At 39.1% G+C, this 19,877-nt stretch overlaps 2 protein-coding genes across 2 annotated transcripts; one reads left to right on the top strand and one right to left on the bottom strand.

The window, feature by feature from the left end:
• Window positions 1–160: 160 nt before the first annotated feature.
• Window positions 161–8,230, bottom strand: slc25a24l (solute carrier family 25 member 24, like). Its single transcript, XM_061731799.1, has 10 exons — window positions 7,947–8,230; window positions 7,724–7,850; window positions 7,241–7,328; window positions 6,591–6,702; window positions 6,185–6,343; window positions 3,793–3,930; window positions 3,583–3,693; window positions 2,423–2,590; window positions 1,131–1,269; window positions 161–1,041 (listed from the first exon to the last, which is right to left on the bottom strand). Exons 1-10 carry the CDS (start codon window positions 8,067–8,069, stop codon window positions 854–856), a joined length of 1,353 nt encoding a protein of 450 aa, XP_061587783.1. The 5' UTR covers window positions 8,070–8,230; the 3' UTR covers window positions 161–853.
• A 4,790-nt stretch (window positions 8,231–13,020) lies between these two features.
• Window positions 13,021–19,153, top strand: dnajb4 (DnaJ heat shock protein family (Hsp40) member B4). The gene is made up of 3 exons (XM_061731798.1): window positions 13,021–13,482; window positions 15,578–16,158; window positions 17,421–19,153. Exons 1-3 carry the CDS (start codon window positions 13,272–13,274, stop codon window positions 17,649–17,651), a joined length of 1,023 nt encoding a protein of 340 aa, XP_061587782.1. The 5' UTR covers window positions 13,021–13,271; the 3' UTR covers window positions 17,652–19,153.
• The last annotated feature ends 724 nt before the right edge of the window (window positions 19,154–19,877 follow it).

Here is a 19,877-nt window from a genome sequence, read left to right as displayed (position 1 = left end):
TATACCTGTAGGAGTATATGTATGTGTATATGAGTGCATCTTTGCATGTTTATGTTTGGTTATATGTTTATATATGTATGGATGTAACCCAGACATTCAGACCTGCATACATGTCACACACACAGACTCTTTTCTGCTCATCTTTTTCCTTTTATGTCTGTTAGAAGTTAGTCTTTTTACTGCCACACAATTCACCCCACATTCATTTTCATACTAAGACACATCACACAAACACTTCAGCAATCACTGTCTTATCTTTCTGTCTGACTGAACCTTCATGTTTCACATTTGTGACTTTAGTCCTCTCTGTCATAATCAGGAATTCAAATATCAATAAAATTTGCTAGATCAGACTGTCAAAGATGACTGGTGAAGGAGACACTCACTCTCACACACACTCACACACTTTAAGAAAACTAACACCTGGTTCAAGATCAAAATTCATATAAATCACAGTGTTTCCTTTTTTGTAATAATGAACATTTAAAACAAAATTCAAACAAAAAATGACATTATTGTAAATTCAGGGAAAATCAGGGAAACAGTCTGATCCCTGAATTTCACCAGAACTTTATTGAACAATACGATGCATTAACTTGTTAAAACGATGCTTTTAAAGTGGCCAATTATCTCACTTTGTGACGTTATCTGACAAGTCAATACTGCTTTTTCAAGGTTTACTGGATTAAGAAATCCGATTGCATTGGCTTCATTCTTTTAATCTGAGAGAATTAAAAACTGAAAAAAGTATAATAAAAAAAACAAGTCCTGCTTCAGCCGTTTCTCAGGATAAAAGTTACTTTTGGAGTCTTAAATAACATTAATAACAGTCACATTTGTTTCTCTGCGTCCCTCAGAACTCCATAGAAGAAAACAGATCTTCAAACTTCCTCGTCAGAGTGTAGTTGATCAGCGCACACGGAACGGCCCTGACGAAGCTGGCTCCCATGCCATTATAAAAGCCTTTAAAGCCATTTCTCTCATATATGCCAATGAGTCCTGGTAAAATACCTGAGGCCTGGCGTGAATTAGAGATGAAAGCTGAAAAACAAACAAACAAAAAAATAAAAACCATTATCTCAGATTGTCTGCAGTAATTGAAAGTGTGTCACAGAGATGGGGGTCGTTACCCTGAGCTTGTTGATGAGTTCGGATTACCGCCAGTGGGTAACTACTCATTTGTCCAGAAGCAAAGGCCACAAAGCTGAAGAAAAACAGTTTGGAGTCACTGTTGTAGGCTGGATCACTCTTTGCCCAGTTCATGATTGACTGCAGAGAGAGAGGCAAATCAGTGTCCTTAACAATAAAGATGCAAATTAGAGTCCTTCACAATTAAGGCTGCGTCCCAATTGACCCCCTCGCCCTCGTTTTCTTCACTTCCCCGAAATTTTGCGCGTTCCTGTGAGGGTAGTGGTGTCCCAATTCCTCTTTTCAACTAGGGGGAGGGGGCATAACGAGGGCGAGGGGCTGAGAATAGCCCCTTCAAATCGAGGGGTTTTCACATGCTGACTTCGCGAGCGAGGGGCTATGAAAATCTCCCAGAATGCTACGTAAACTACGCCGTAGGCTCTGCGTCGATTTGACTCGCCGACCGAGAAACAGGCAGAGTCGTCTCAGATTGTGACCAAAGGAGCAAGCATTTTTTTGTGAGAAATAGAGAGAAATAATCCTGTGACTCGTCAGATTTGTTTTGGATGTTTCTGATATAATAGTTTTCAGAAACCACAAAGTAATCCAGCTGTTATCTGGGTAATTTACACACTTTCAGATAAAGCTGAAGTGAAGATAGCGGAGCTGATTTATGGTTCCCCGTTAAATCGACGCAGAGCCTATGGCGTAGGTTACGCGGCGAAGCGCGCCCTACGCCGTACCCTACGCCGTACCCTACGCCGTACCCCTACGCCGTACCCCTACGCCGTACCCCTACGCCGTACCCCTACGCCGTACCCCTACGCCGTAGGCTCTGCGTCGATTTAACACGGAACCATAAATCAGCTCCGGAGCCGGCAGGCAGGCAGGAATCCCGAAATTTTCGGAGCAAATTTCTTAACAGGAGTTATTTGGATAAACTGAGCCCAGGTTGGGGATCTTAACGGTTACTTTTACGCCTGAAAAAATATTAAAACTTAATAAAGTGGCATATTAACAGCGCTACAGCTGAAATTAAAACAGCTTTTGGCTCTCAGCTTCCTGATTAGGGGTAGGGATGAAAACGAGGGGGAGTGGGAGTATTGAGACAGGGCCCTGGGAAGATTTCAAGTGCCCTAAAATCTGTCCCTTCTTTTTTAGGGGTAGTGAAGAAAAGAAGGGCGAGTGAAAGAAAGTAGGGCTAGTGAAGAAAAGTAGGGGGTGTATTGGGATTGGGCCTTAGAGTCCTTCACAATTAAGATGCACTTGCTTTTCTAGCGCTGCTCCATCTTACCTGGTGAACTGCACACTCCACACCTGCGTAAGGGATCATACAGAGGATGCTGGGTTTGAAACCTCTGTAAAAGGAGGACAAGGACTCCTGTCTGTAAATTGAACGTGCGCCCGCGATGACGCCGTGATACGTGCCGGCTTGCTGCAGGTTCAGCCTCACCTTCAACACCTGAAGCGCAGATTACAAGAGAGTGAGAACGTAAAATAAACCTTCACTGATTCATTAGACGGTTTAATGTTTAATGTAAAATTGGACAATAATGAATGATATCTTGGATTCTTATCTTGTGAAGTATTGTGTCACTTTCACAGAGGTGTCAAAAGTATTCCCATTCATTACTCAGGTAGAAGTATAGATACTAGAGTTTAAAAATACTCCTGTAAAAGTTGAAGTATCAACTCAAGTTTTCTATTCAAGTAAAAGTATAAAAGTACTGGTTTCAAAACTACATAAAAGTAAAAGTAATGTAAGGGGGAAAAAGCCATTGAAAATGAATGCATCTTAGTATAATGCAAATATATTAAAGAACCATATATGTGTACTATTGAGCATTAACATGTGTTTCAGAGAGCAGGAGATATGATGACTAGTTGACTATAAGTATTGTAATGGTGCAAAAATTCAAATTTCAGAGGCATGTTATCATTTATCCTAACCTTTATTGGAATGTACATCCAAGTTTAGTTGCAGGAATCTGAGGGCAACGGTAAGAACAAAACTGGACAAGAACATCCTTCATTGTGCCACGACCACGACCAAATTCACAACTGGATAGTTTTTTTTTAAAGGCCGAAATGAAATAGAGTAACGCGGTAATTTTTGGAGTAAAAAGTACAGATAATTGCGTGAAAATGTAAGAAGTAAAAGTAAAAAGTCGTCTGAAAAAGAATTACTCCAGTGAAGTATAGATAACCAAAATTTCTACTTAAGTAAGGTAATGAAGTATTTGTACTTCGTTACTTGACACCTCTGCACTTTCATTACCGATTGCTGAACTTTATAATTAGATATTTTTCATTACAATGCTGATTATAAGTTCTAAAAAGCCGCTTTTTAAAAAATGAATCAATAAGGTTCAACATCCTTCCAATGTTCAGGTCACAAAACAAAAGGCCGGACAGAATGTTAAAGCTCCCAGACCTGCCTCTGATCTCTGATACCTCTAATGGGTAGAAGACGGCATGAGCAACGGCACCAGAGACGCAACCCAAGCCAAAGCGCTGCTGCACCGTCAGAGTCTCCCGGGTTCTGTCTTGGGTGTAAACTTTCATCTGGATGGAACAGAGAAACGCTGAGCGCACTTATTCGTTAGAAACACAAAGCCATTCATAAATCATTTAAAGTGGAGCGACTAGGCAGCCGTGTCTCACCTGTGCATAGATGAGACATTGCAGCGTGGACTGTGGTGTCCCTTTCAGCACGTTGACAGTGTTGCCTTGCCACATCGACCGCAGATTGTACGCTCTCATCTCCTGAAAGCCTTGGGTCATAGCCTTGGACCCCTGGATCTGTGGAGAAGACAGGAAAACATGACATCATCAAGCATAGTGCCACCACTCCTGTAAAAAGAAAAACAAGACAAAACAACTATTCATAAGAGTCTCCTAAATGATGGGGGTTAGTGTTTGCCAAATATCGATCACAGAGACTTGGGCTCCAGACAACCAAAAACTCATGCAAGACTGGACTACTGCAATTCCTCATTAGTAGATAAGATAAGACAAGATAGTCCTTTATTGATCCCCAGAGGGGAAATTCAGGTGTTACAGCAGCTCAAAGTCAGATACATGTTCAGGGCAATATGAACTCAGACTAAAAGTATTTACAGTATATATGGATCACATATATAGTGTATATGTTTTTTTATATATAGTATAGTATAGTATTTGTTATAAAATAACTCTGACCTTTCTTTAGCTGATCCAAAGCTCCTAAGCAAAAGTTCTGATAATGATTTGCGTGATTCTCCTATCTTAGCTTCGCCTCATTGGTTTCCAGTAAAAACTGGGATACAATTTTTCTTGTTTCTTTTTTTGTGGGGGGGGGGTTACTCCACCAACTTGTCAAGGTTGTGATGTAGTGATACAATCTGTTAGTGATGCAGTCTGTTAGGATCCTTAGTTCAGTTGTTTTTTGCCAATTAATGAACCTGAGAGTTTTATTTATTCAACGTGCCCAAAGTAAATTCTGAATTTGGTAAGCAGTGCTTCAAGTTTAGTTTAGTTTATTTAGGATCCCCATTAGCTGTTACACTTGGCAACAGCTATTCTTCCTGGGGTCCTCAAAATATCATACAAAATACATACAAAAACATTGAATTAAAAAATACAAATACAAATATTACAAGAGAGAACAATTCATTACAGCATAAAAAAGTTAAAATTTAAATTACAATATCTTCATTGTGTATAAGAAAGTCCTTCAGTCGCTTCTTAAACTGCCTTTTATGGTTAGATTCTGTAATACATGCTGGCAAAGAGTTCCAGAAAGTCATTGCCCTGTACATGACTGTGTTCCTCATTGCCTCAGTTCTCGGCTTAGGCATTGTGAATCGACCCATTGCAACATGTTTAGTGTTATGTCTGTGTCTATCACTAGTGTAATTAATATTTCTGTATAAGCATTCTGGCTTTTTATTTGAACAAATGTTCCTAAAAAATCCAGCCAAACTAGAAGCTAAACTAGAAACTAGAAGTACGCTGCGCCTGCTGCTTGGAATGTGTTGCAGAAAACTCTAAAGTTAAAGGAGCTCATCAACCTTGTATCTCTAAAAACCTGTGTGAGAAAAATTGGAGCAGTTTCGTACCACACTTATTATTGTTTTAATGTGAATCCGGAGCCTTGGTCCTATTGCTTTTATTCTGTAAATTATTTTATCTGTGTTGCTGTGTGATTCCTATGTGTTTTGTAATTGTTACAACTTTTTTTATGCTGCCGTCTTGGCCATGCTGCCCTTGGAAACGAGGTCATTGTGTCTCAACGAGACCGACCTGGTTAAATAAAGGCAATAATAATAATAATAATAATAATAATAATAATAATAATAATAATAATAATAATAATAATAATAATAATAATAATAATAATAATAATAATAATAATAATAATAATAATAATAATAATAATAATAATAATAATAATAATAATAAATGAACCTGAATAAGACTGAAAAGATTTTATTCTGATGATAAATGGATTACAACAAGCTGGAAGCATCCAATCCCGTATTCTTGTTGTCAGAACACAAAAAGCCCCAAGATGCAACCAAAGCAATCATGTAAAAGATCCCGGTTTCATCTTACTGAGAACTAATGTTGGATTTTTGCCAAAAGAAAATCCAATCAAGATTATTTCAGTCCCTGATCATTTGCATTTCCACGGGGGTCTAAAGTGCTCCCCAGTTACTGCACTGGTCTTAAAGCAGACTATGAAAAATTGAAAGCAGGTAGTGTATTTCAGCAGAATTAAGAAAAAACTACAATGATTATACATTTGTACAAGGTTATCAAAGTCTTAAAATGATTGTGTGTGCCTTAGTCTTAGATCACAAGTACCTAATGGGAAACAGTTTATATCAGTTAATAAAACCTTTTTTTTAGTTGATGCATGTCTTATTTTGTTTGTTTTTTTGTTTCATATTATGGCCATTCAGTCCCTTTATGGTATTTTCTGATAACATGAGTTTGAAGGTTCACCCGGTCATCAGATTATCTGCACTGTCCCAGTACTGCGACTTTTATAAAGGGTGACATAATGACTGACCTGAAGCTGGGTTTTTAGGCGGTCTATGGGTGCCGTCACCGTCCTGGACACAGTATCTGCCAGTCCTGCTGCCAGAACATACGTCCTCCAAGCACCAAAACCGGACGCCCCCTCCGGAAACTCGATGGGCATGGCTCGACTCTCACCCACGTCAAAAACCTGATGGAGGACAGACAGAGGGATTCATCTCATCATTCTCTGAGATCCATCCATCCATCCATTTCCTACACCCGCTCAATCCTTTGCCACTGCAGCCTATCCCAGCACACGACGGGTGAAAGGCAGGGCTACAGCCTGGACAAGTTGCCAGTGCGTCGCAGGGCCTTACATACAAGCAAACAACCACACACACTCACATTCATTCTCTGAGACGACCTTTAAAAATAATCTTGTTCTGTGATCTTACCAGATTGTGTTTCCAGGAGGACACCAGCTCACCGATGTTCTCCACAGGGTTGAGGATGATATAGTGCAGGAATTCATCCCAATCCACCGTCATGGAACTGTCCTTATCCATCCTGGTGACAGCAAACACAACAGCAACAGAAAACACTCACTGTAAACCAAAAAAAAATAAAAAATCTTTAAAATTCATCCTGCCTGTTGTCTGTTTTAACTTATTCCCAGTAATAACTTTACAGAATAGCAACTATCTGCTATCATTTAAGTAGAAAACACTCTTTTGGGCCCAAATCTCATGTATTTATTCTACCTGCAGGCCTTACTGTCCAGTAAACACCTGCATTTATAAAAGGTTGCACAATTTAGATGCCTTATATCTTCTTAAATAATAATAGATGGTGTACCGGATGAACATAAAAGCTCATAAATGATTTCAAATCAGGTAATTCATAAGTGCATTAACATCAACATCATGAATGTAAACGACTCAGAAGTAACTTATCCAAGAAAAATGTACATTACTGTATGATGATGTGTACAGTGAACTCTATTTTTCACCTGCATTTGTTTTTTTTTTTTTTTTTTTACCCAGTTAAACAAGAGCTATTCAACAACTGTCATAAAACCATGAGGTAGTTGGCAAAAGAATCTTACATTTGTATAATTTTTTTTGCATTCGGCTTTGAAATGACCACTCCTATATCCTTAAACAAACTTATGATGTCCTCCTGGTCAATCACCCCTGATCAAAGAAGAAATACACAAAGTTATAAACACATCCTGGTTCTACTTGTCCTCCTTGTACTGCAAAGGTGTCAAGTGATGACTGAACTATGTACCATAAACACCACTTATGTTTCCTGACAGCTTTCCCTGTCTGACCTTGAAAGGCACATTTCATAATTTAAAAAATTACTTAATTTAAAAGTTATAAAGGAATATTCCAGGGAGGAAAATATACTATGCACATTTGTAAAACATGTACCTGTCATATCCATACGGGACTTAAAACAGGAGCTGCAAGCGTTAAAGAAAGCTTCATAAAAAAAACTATAAGATTGATACTTACAAGAATATAACGGGCCAAATGTTTAGCATTTTTTAAAACCCTTGAAAAACTAAAATAGTATCACTCACCACACTTGTTCTTGTCAAGGTCATGAAAGTGAATTTTCCACTTCCTCTCTCTGTCCTTCATATAGCTGAGAAACTCTTTATAATCCAGCAGGCCATCTTTGTTTGTGTCATAAGAATCCACAATATTCTATAAGAAAATAACGACCATTTCATTTTGTGTTTGTATTAAATTACAAAAGTGCACATTAGAGCTTTCGGTTGTTAGTTGTTGTGTTTTTTTTACCTGGACCTTTTCATTTGCTGAGTTGATCCCATGTTTGGTCATTTCATCGTGGAGTTCTGTCACCGATATGAAACCGTCCTGGTCCTGGTCCAGTTTCACAAATAAGCCACGAAACAGATCCATGCTTCATGAAGTGTTGTAATTCCCAAGATGTGGAAAAACGTTAAAACATGTCCTTCCTTCCCTTCCTTCTGCAGTTCCTTACGAATGAGTGGATAAGTGCATTGATGCTCATCAGACTTTATTGACCTGCAGCTCTGCTCAGATGCTGAGTCATGGCAGAGCTCAGAGGCAATGCGGCATCCAGAGAGTCTGGCAGAGGTTTCAGAGGAAGAGTCACTTCCTCTGTGCTGCAGCAGGTGGCGCTGTGGCTGAAGAAGAGAGTCGTCACTGTGGCCTCTCCTCTGACAGCCATCAGCCTGTGGTCCCATGCAGAAAATGAATTAATGGTAGTCATCTTAAATGCCTTTAATATTCAAATTATGTGCATTCATGTTTTATTTTTCTACGCCTATTTTTTCTATCTGAGATTTTTATAAATCTTTTTTTTATAGCATGATTATAAGCATATGTACATGCAAATATACACGGATATAAATAAACAAGAAAAGTGAATATTAAATGAGTTTTGAAATGGGTCTCAGGTTAGAAAAGATAAATTCATGTTCAATAAACGATTGTTTAATATATGTATTTAATATGTTTATTAAAGGACTCACTTATTAACCGTTAATTCATGGAAAAAGGAAAGATCAAAGTAAAAACCCATCTACATTACGGGATACCACATTTCACACGTGACGTTTCAGAGATGCACTTATCTGTTATTCATGTCAGATGTCAGGCCTGATAAACGTCTTAACAGTTTGATCGACCCAGAAGGTCCAGATGGCCGCACCTCCCAGAATCTGATTCATCTCCACTCCTCCTCATGCTTGCTCAGGATGGGAGGGATTCCACCAAAGTGAAGAGATGCTGCAGTCTGTTGGGCCCCTTAGTTAGGCTGTTCTTTTATGAAATGGCATTGTATACATTTTGAGTTTCAAACTCATTTGAAAGGAATTACAATGTGATTTGCATGAATTGAATGAACAATCAATTATTTGGAATATGCATGAATTATGATGAAATTCACTCAACTGTAAAAACCTTGGACTGACTACGATTGTATAACTTTGTTGTGTAAAAGGTTGATGCTATAATATACAAGACACGTGAAAATGAATTGAAGAGAAAATGGAGCAGATGCATGAGGCCGATTTGTTTTACTTTTCTTCACGTTTGTGTGACCTTGCAATGTCAGCATCAGCTGCTCGTACGGGTACAATGGGAACTGTGCAAGCTCTTAAAATTAAAGGGGACCTATTATGAAAAACCCGTTTTTTCTGTCTTTAACATATATAAAGTGGTCTCTCCTCAGCCTGCCAACTCAGAGAAGGAGGAAAGCAACCAAATTCTGCAGTGTCTGTACAGCCGCCCGGATGAGCCATCCAGTGTCATGTGGTTTCTACGAGCCGTTCAGATTCTGCTCCTGTCGTTACGTAACGACGGGAGTGATTTACACAGGTTTGCCTCTGATGCGTGAAACCACGCCCACAACTAATGGCCCTTTTCCACTAGTATCTACTCAGCGCTTCTACCCGCCACGCCCCCGTCTTGCGCTTTTCCACTACAGGCCAAGGCGGGTGGAGCCGTGCCGAGTAGATACTTTTTCTGTAACCATTCTGCCGAGGTTCTAACCGGGCTGAGCCGGCACTATATCTGACGTCACCACCCTCCACGCCACCGATTGGTCGGGGGGCAGGGCCGTCAGACGTTTGAATCAGGAAGCGGGAGTCAGCGCGAGAGCGACTGACAGCTCGCGGCAATTTTATTATACATCGCAAACGTCTCCTTGGTGATCCAACTCTGAGGTGCAGATGTTCATAAACCTGGTGGCTGACGAGAGAATTAAAAAAGGGATGTAGATGGGCGATAAGTAACGATCAGATCCACAGGCGCTCTGTTTTACTCTCAGCCGCTCAGCTGATTTCTGATCAGCGCCGACACAAACAAAGAGGTTGCGCAATCGAGTACGTCACAGCAGCTTTATCCCAACCCGCCCACTTCTCACCTGGCTGTGGAAAAACAAACAAGGACAAAACGGGTAGAGGCGAGACGAGCCGTCCCGAGGTGAGTCGGGCTGAGTAGGTGCTAGTGGAAAAGCGCCTTAACTCTGCCGGCCGGAGGTTCCGCCATTTTTTCGTAGCGGTGTATCGCGTTATTCAGGCAGCCAACCAGCACAGTGCCTCATTATCATAGCCCCGCCCACTCAGAATCCCGCATAGAGAAGGAGGTTAGAGAATGGGAAGATAAAGACATGGCTCAGAGGCTGCATTTCTAATTTATTTAGCAAAAACAATCAAAAGCTTGTTTTTAAGACATTCAAGGCCTGTTTAAAATAGGTATTGCCATAATAGGTCCACTTTAAGGTGCAAAAAAATGACAAGATTGTTTAAATTCATAATATTCAACTGTAATTTCTTGCATCTATTCTGAACAAATTTCCCTCCTGTTCATTTTGTTTACCTTCAGTAGTGAAAACAGAGTTGGATGAGGATGGGAGGGGGTGTGTCCGGTTTCAGATTTTTTGGGGGGGTGACGTCATGCTCTGAACCATCCCGAGCAGGACTTTTTTTCCACCCTCACCTGGATGATGTACAGGACCCCCATATAGAGAATGACGAGCCTCAGCATTTGTGTTCTAGAAAGAGCTGCTGGATTCCAGTTCAAACCATCAAGCTGCACTAAATCAAACCGGAAACTGCCTTTCAAAATAAAACAGATTCGTTTTTCAAATTATGATCAGCAACAATGTTTTTTTTTTAACAATACTATTTTTAACTTGCAAATAATAACGATTTAAAAGAATAACAACAACATTTTATGCAGCCCGAATTCTTTGAGTACAAATTGTAGCCAAATTTAGAAACATAAAATCATTTCAGGATGATAGGGGAGTGAGAAACAATTTTATGTGATTCAAATCAAATCAGAGTATATACATACATACAGGACTTTCATATGATAACATGCAGAGCAAATAGCTTTACAGAATAAAAACTGTGTAAAAACAGAGTGGTTCCCATGTATCCATCCACCCCTTTCCCTTCCACCCCTAATCCCTATTAATTATGAAACGTGATCAAAGATAAAAAGAAATAACAAACAGTTGGGTGAAATAAAATAAAAATTCTAGCACTGGCATGGCAGCACATGTGTCCAACTAGACCAGGGGTCTGCAACCTTTATTATCAAAAGAGCCATTTTGCCCCAACTTCTACAAAAAATAATTGTCGGGAGCCGTAAGAAATAACAGAGATTTTAAAAGTTATTTTAAAATGTATTATTTTAGCTGTTACAACCACTAAATATAACAACTTTGAAATAAATTAAACTGTGAACTGTAGGCCTATTTCTGTCTATATTTGTGTAAAAGTCAAATAAAAACTGCCCCACTTTAATATAAATAAAAACTTTAGCTGCAGCTTAGCATCTTTAAAAATAAATATAGAAAATAAAAATAGTTCTTTTAAAATTAGATGGCATCAACTCAAACTCCAAGATAACTGCCCAACAAAATAAACTAATAATATGACTAAAAATGAATTCAGAAATATCATTTATTTATGTTCGGGGTTTTTTTCAAGGCCAAAGGGAGCCTCTACAGTGAGGATGAAGAGCCGCATGCAGCTCCAGAGCTGCAGGTTGCAGACCCTTGAACTGGACTCTCAGCAGTCTGACCCGCACTGATCCAGCTGTACCCTCCTTAATTTCGTGCTTGTGTTGTTCTCTCAGATGTAAGTCGCTTTGGATAAAAGCATCTGCTAAATGACAGTAGTAGTAGTAGTAGTAGTAGTAGTAGTAGTAGTAGTAGTAGTAGTAGTAAAAATAAAAAATAAAGTTTAGTAGTCAGTACTCGAGTTGAGGGGGGATGAGGGGGGGTGGCATCCCCCCTGAAATAAAAATAAAATTGCCATCCCCCCTTTCCATCCCTTATGTCATTTCATCAATGAATGTGGTTTTACTGCTATTTCAACATTTAGAGTCATCACCAGAAAAATAACACCAGAAAAATAACTTGTTATTTGACAATTTTCACCTGTTTCAAATAAATTTTCACTTGAAATAAGTAGAAAAATCTGCCAGTGGGACAAGATTTATCTTCTCATTACAAGCAAAAAAAATCTTGTTCCACTGGCAGATTTTTCTACTTATTTTAAGTGAAAATCTACTTGAAACAGGAGAAAATTTTTGTTTTTTCCAGTGATGAGTCTTGTTTTAAGTGTAATGAGATTTTTTACTAAAATGAGACATTTTAACTAGAAATAAGACAAATATTCTTGTTAAGATTTTGAGTTTTTGCAGTGATCCATTTTACTTATCATGTGAAGGACAGAGTCATATTGATAAGTTCAGAAAACTGTTTTTTATTGTTGTGTTTTGATGTATTTGATGTAAGCACAGTGGATAATTAAAGCTTACAGAAAGCTGCATTTAACTGCTGCTATGTCATTCCTGCAGTATTTCTGCAGGTGTTTTGGTCAGTGCTCTTATTTGTAATATATTATATTATTAGTAATCAGCACAAATTATCTGTCCCCATATGATAAAATCCACCATCCCCCCTGATTTTTTTTTACAACTCGAGTACTGGTAGTAGTAGTAGTAGTAGTAGTAGTAGTAGTAGTAGTAGTATTGGTAGTAGTAGTAGTATGACACCTGATAAAACGACAGATAAAACATAAAGAGCATGTGCATGTCTGAAGCAAAGCAAATAAAATAGAAAAGAACTGGTAAAAACACAAAAAACAACAAACAAAAAATAGTAAATCTAGCTGTGTGCTTAGATTTGTTGTGTTGAAATACCACTGATGTTTTTTCCGAGTTTCCCAGTTCAAAAATATAGTTTGAGGAGCTGTTCCAATTGAAAGGTCCGAGTTGGAACTTGGAAAAAGTCCGATTTCCGAGTACAATTCATCCATGTGACGGAACAACAGGCGGAAGTGGATTTATATAATGCGTCTAACTTGACTTTGGCTTGGTGGGATGCAGGGGAGGGAGCTGTGGCTATTTAAAGAGGGTCACGGATAAATAACAGCGGGTCTACGACATTGACTAACCGCCTGTAAATGGTACAAATCCTGTTCTCCGTCTCTGATTGTCCAGTTTGGTCGTGACAGCCACCCGTCGGTCCAGATCCGGGCCAGTCCTGCAGCTCTTCCCCAGCTATTTTCATCCTAGTGGCTCCTTTTTATCTTCCATCTTGGGGATCCGTAAAAAAAAATGGGAAAAGATTACTATAAGACGCTGGGTATCTCTAAAGGAGCCTCAGACGAGGATATAAAGAAAGCTTACAGAAAGCAGGCGCTGAAATGGCATCCGGACAAAAACAAGTCTGCATCCGCGGAGGAGAAATTTAAGGAAATCGCCGAGGCATATGAAGTCCTGAGTGACCCGAAGAAAAGGGAAATTTACGATCAGTATGGAGAAGAAGGTAATGTGTATTTATTACAAACAAACAACCTTTATAAAGACGGATGACTGGGCGTTAAACACAGCTGGCTTTAATTCAAATCCCACTGCAACCAGCAGACCGACGGGCCCACAAATCAGCTGTTCAGATCTGTGCATGTTATTATAAAGATTAGCCTCTTGGATCATGTTTATAGATAAATGCTATAAACCTATGCTTTAAGATTAACAAATAGTATATTACATAACTGTATAGTGTCTGCAGAATGAAGATAAATCTGCAGTCCAGATGGACTTGGGTAAAAACCACATTTTGCACATTTCCACCCTTGATTTACCACCGCGGTTGAATTGGTTTGATATTGGATATTCGACATTCAAATTCAACACCCATAAAACTTGTGATACATACCACTGATTTTGGTCAAACCACTTGTGATGTGTTCATGGTCATCTAGACTATATATCACAAAACAGTAATTATTAAAAAATCATATATATGGGCTGATTTAATGTGGTTTAATGAATTCAACACCCATAAAACTTGTGATACATACCACTGATTTTGGTCATATTGCTTGTGATGTGTTCATGGTCATCTAGACTATATATCACAAGAGAGGTATTATTATATAATCATATTATGGGCTGATTTAATGAGGTTTAGGATGACCATGAACACATCACAAGTGGTTTGAAAACAATCGGTGTTATGTATCACAAGTTTTATGGGTGTTGAATTCATTAAACCACATTAAATCAGCCCATATATATGATTTTTTAATAATTACTGTTTTGTGATATATAGTCTAGATGACCATGAACACATCACAAGTGGTTTGACCAAAATCAGTGGTATGTATCACAAGTTTTATAGGTGTTGAATTTGAATGTCGAATATCCAATATCCAATATCAAACCAATTCAACCGCGGTTGATTTACCCGGATCATTACCAGAAAGGTACAATGTGAATGCGAAAAGGGGCAAAAGACAGGTGAATGGTTGTAAGACAAATCCTAAATCTTTGCACAAATGTAATCATATTCCATCCCAGCCCTCCATTGCTGTTAAAACGTGTTTTCTGCTCAAATATGTACTTATGTTAGGCTAATCCAGTGTTTCTCAGCCCTGCTCCTCAAATACCCACTCCTGCACGGCATGTTTCAGGTGCTGCTCTGCTCCAACACACCACAGTCCAATGAATAGATCCCCTTATCACCTTGTCATCAAACCTGCAGAACTCTGTTCATGATCCCTTCATTGGAACCAGTTGGGTTGGAGCAGGGAAACATCTAAAATATGCAGGAGAGTCAACTGAGGGAGGAGATGACTCAGAACTTGTTATCAAGGAGTGAAGTTGCTCTTGTGGCAGTAAAGATCCACACATTGTGAGCCTTTTAAACCATTTAGTGCGGGGGTTCAACCCTAAATATGGTACAGATGGCTCATACCTTGCGTGAACAGTCCAGGTTTCTAGCCCTCATTGAAACTGAGAGCATCAAGCCCTGTAGCTTTAGAGGAGACGGGATAAGGCCTTTTTCTTGTCCCCCAAATATTGGAAAGTATTACTTTTTTTATTCAAAATACCACTAGGAGAACAGAAGAAAAGCACCCTTTTTATCTTTGTGAAGAAGTGAAGCTGCAGTGAGACTGAGATTGAGTGGGTAGAGAAGTTGTTCTCATCTGGATCTGTGATGTCACAGTATCCTACAAATCTAAACCGCTCACTGAACGACAGTGTGACTCCAAATAACTTTATTAGGTTGTTGTAAGGTGATGTTTTTAATTTGCTTGTCACTTAAAACAAAAATCAATGCTCTTATGTGAAAAAATATAATAAATAAATAAATGTATATATATTTATTCATAATCTGTTCCATTTGACTTAAATGAGACTTGGCTGCACACCTTTCTACCTACCTTTTTGTTTTTTTTAGTTTACGAATCCCAGACATATCATGCTAGACAAATGAGACTAGTATTTCAGGACCTGCTGAGTATCAGGTTTTGTGCTTTTCTCCTTAGCTGGATACATTATCTCTTGCAGTATAAAGCTTTTTCACTTCTGAGTTATAATTATGTGATTAATGATGACTCATTTCTGTCTGCCATCAGGTCTCAAGGGAGGAAGTGGGCACACAGCTGATGGACAAGGACCCACTTTCACCTACACCTTCCACGGGGACCCACATGCCACCTTTGCCACTTTCTTCGGGGGTTCCAACCCATTCGAGATGTTCTTTGGGCGTAAAACGAGTGGACGTGATGACGACGACATGGAGGTGGATGGAAACGACCCTTTCGGCTCGTTCACCAGCTTCAACATGAACGGTTTCCCTCGGGACGGCCACATCGGCCTCGGAGGTCAGCAGCGCCGGAAGCAGGACCCGGCCATCATCCACGAACTGAGGGTCACTCTGGAGGAAGTCTTCCATGGCTGCACCAAGAGGATGAAAATCTCTCGCAAAAGGCTAAATCCAGACGGCAGGACCATGCGCAACGAGGATAAGATTCTCACTATCGAGATCAAGCGAGGCTGGAAAGAGGGGACAAAGATCACGTTTCCGCGGGAGGGAGACGAGTCGCCCAGCACCATCCCTGCTGACATTGTTTTCGTCATCAAGGACAAACCTCACCCTCACTTCAGACGGGAAGGCTCCAACATTGTGTATCCTGTTCGTGTGAGCTTAAGACAGGTGAGGGACTTTCTATTTTGGAGCCCACATCGACTGAACATGGTAGTATTAATAGAGGCTGATAGATGGATTCGTCACTCTCACTAGTTTCCCCACTGAGTTCACATTCAGTTGCTGCTTTGAGGCCCGGTCACGATCAATAAAATGTAGGAAGTCTTCCCCAAAAACCCTGGAAAGTACACGCATACCGGTTAAACACAGTGCACACTCACTGAAACATGCAGACGTGCACTTATGCAATGTGTAATCACCAACACTTGGAAACATGAGCTGTATCACAGGCACAACAGAGGCGACGAACACCCACGTGCAAGATGTACATGCATACTTCCTCCCACTCTCCTCAGCTCTACGTGAGGAAACTCACAGCCTCAGCTCTGAAAATCTGATCACAATATGAAAACAATAGCAGATCATCTGCACATGACACGATTCACATGCAGAAATCAAAGTATTTACGCAACTGGGAGAAATGTTTACAATCGTAAAGTAGTTATATCTAAGCATTAGTTTCAGATTATTATGACTATGGTAGCAGCAGCTTGATAAATTAGTCAGACGTCTTATTAAGTTTACCAGAGCTGTTTACCACAGCTTAAAGAGTTCATTAGAATTACAAAATACATTTGTCCTGATACGGTATAAAGCAGATTACCAGTCTAGAAAAGGTTGTTAATTCCAACTATTTGTAAATGTGTATACTAAAATACAAGAAATTGTGATAGATGATTGTTTTTACAACCCATGTCAAGCTTATCAACAGTGGCATCAGTTTTTTTATATTTGTAGCTGAAGAAACTTGGATGAATTAATTGTGGCGAGTAGTTTTCCACAAAGGAGATGATCCTTTTAACCAAGCAACCAAAAAAAGTTTAAAAACATATTCCCTCTACAGTGCCGGTCTAAGTTTTCTGTTGTTGAGAGTTATATGGACCAAATTTGGTTCAATAACGCCAGTTTTCGCTGTTATTATTCTGTTTTTTTTTTGTATTTTAAAATTCTCTCACAAGTCTCCTCTCCATAAAGTTCAGGATTTTCCATTTTGACCTTTAACTAACTTCATTTGGGGATGTTTTTCAAGATGACGGAGAAGAAAAAGTGGAGTTTTAATATTGTAAAAAGCATTTTTGCATCAATCTCAAAATTGATTAATCAAAAACTACTAAATCAGTTTATGTGACTCCTATCTGCAGATGATCACATATGCGTTGTGGTTCTCGTGTAAATATTTACTTCTACCCTTATTATTATTGTCTTTGCAGTCTTTATGTGGATGCTCGGTTACCGTGTCAACGATAGACGGAAAGACATGCAACATGAAGATCACAGACGTCGTCAAGCCTGGCATGAGAAAAACTGTAGCTGGACAGGGCCTCCCCTTGCCTAAAAACCCGGAGCAGAGAGGAGATCTGGTGGTGGAGTTTGACGTGAACTTTCCTGATCTGTTGCCTGGCAACGCCAAGGATGTCCTGAAACGGCATTTACCTGCTTAGGACAAAGAACGAGGGCTAAACGAGGGAGGTTCGGAACCGCATGGCGGCGCTCCCCGTCGAAAGAGAAAGAGACGCTCTCACACAAGGACAGTAATGACGATACATTGATGGACCCCCAACTGACGAATGTGCAATTTAAATTTTTGAGCTGTTTGTTCCTTTTTATAAATATCATGCATGCTGCCAAGCTGACACAAGTGCAATGAAGGACTGCTTGGACTGTTTTGTGAAAGTACACACTTGATGTAAGTGGGCTTTTACCACAATCCCTTTATTTTTTTTTTGTTGGTTGGAAATATTTAGCTAGCAAAAAAAAAAAAAAGACAAAGTTGCCAGAACAATCCACGGGAAAACTTTAGTGCCAAACAGAACATTTTGTTTTCTCTTATTTAGATTTGAAAGGATTCTTTAGTGACACTTTTTAAAACCGTTTTTTGTGTCTTTGTGTGTGTGTATATGTATGTGTGCGCGCGCCTGTGTGTGTGTGTGTGTGTTTTGAGCTTCAAGTGTTAGGCCTTTAAACACGAAGACTTGAATTTTTAACATAAATGTCTAAGATGATCTTGAGCCGTTTCAATCATGGGGTTGATGCCTTCAAAGAATCATCCTCCATGACTTGATAATTACTGGTCAGTATCCTTTGTAGTCTACGTAGCAATATATTAACAAACAAAACAAATAAGGGCACGTGGGGGTTCTTGGTGGCACCCTGAAATTAAATTTACCTATATTTTGATAGCCAAATGTGAATATTTTGATGCTGTACTACACACACAGTTACATTTCTGATGTGCAAAGATCAAAAATAAAAATATACTGAGTGAATGTGATGCTATGAGTTACTAATGACAAAGGTATGAATGTGTAAATATAGCAGTCTGGTCTCAGCTGCTCATTTTCAGCTGCCAACAAGAGGCCTTTAGGTTTTCCCACCAGGGGACGCCAGTTCACTCCCCATGACGCTGGGGGCCCTCTCAGTGAAAGGGGGTCTAATGGGCAAATATTTGAATCAAACACTGCATCTGTCCCTGAAATACTTGTAGGAGTGCGTGTGTGTGCATAAGCATGTGTTCAAGATTTGTGTTAATGCTGAGTCACTATTGTCCAGGGGAGGGATGAGTGTAAACACACCTGCTTAGTGTAGGAGGTTTGCCAGATGGCAATCCTCTCTGCTTAAAAGAATAGCATCCAGCAGAGCAGAACTGATTTTAAGTTAGTACTAATACTACTAATAATAGATCAGAATCAGAATCAAAGTCAGGTCAAAAAAGACAGGGAATTTGACTCGGTTATTTTTGCTCACTGTACAATAAATAGGCAAATGACAGCTCTTATTACATATATACAATTTTTAAAAAAAGTGAAAGGTGCAGCAGCATGAGGTAGACATGGTTGTTGAAAGGTGCATTGTTACAGTGTATGATTGTGGTTATTATTATCATTATTATTATTATTACAAAGTAATTGATTTTTCTGAGACTATGAGTGAACCTAATTAATTGATTGGCTAAATGATCAATGCAAAATAAATCTGTATTGACTTATACTAACTTTCATGTGTATTGGTTCACCTGATACACGGTTCCATTCAAACCTTTGTTTTCAAAAACTACTAAAGAAACATTTTGAAAACTTCCAGAATATTCCAGGATTTTATTAGCAATTTAAATTGCAATATTTGAACATAACTTAAATTATATTAACATACACAATACATATATTAATTGTACGTATTAATAATCTCTTAACTATCCAGAATGCAAAAAATAAACATTTGTCTAAGACCATCAGCCAATCAAACGTCAATCAAAGTGAAAAGGGGTAAATGTAAGTCTGAACATAATGAAAATAATTCACTTAATAATGGTAGGGTCAATTCTATCCTTACCCAACATTTGGGAAGACAATCTAAACTACCTATATATCTGAACTCATTATATAATGCAAATAAGGTTGCTTAAAAGTTGGTGGGGACAATTTGAGCCTCCTGAGAAGTTGGTAGTGTTATGTCCCTACGTCCCTATGCAAACCTACTCCCTTGACTTCAAGTAATAATTTGCCGTGATTTTCCAAAGTGTTTATTATCACACTTTTTTTCCCTTTAAACTAAATTACCAGACAGGCCACATTAACTTGTATTTAACCGAGTAATTGTTTTGAGGTGAGGTTTGTCCCCGTACAGGTGCCCGGGTTGGTCCCAGTGCGCCTGCGCACCGAAGCACGCTC

Source organism: Cololabis saira, chromosome 10 (genome assembly GCF_033807715.1).
Source record: "Cololabis saira isolate AMF1-May2022 chromosome 10, fColSai1.1, whole genome shotgun sequence".
NCBI lineage: Eukaryota > Metazoa > Chordata > Actinopteri > Beloniformes > Belonidae > Cololabis > Cololabis saira.
This window is presented reverse-complemented; position numbering and strand designations above follow the sequence as displayed.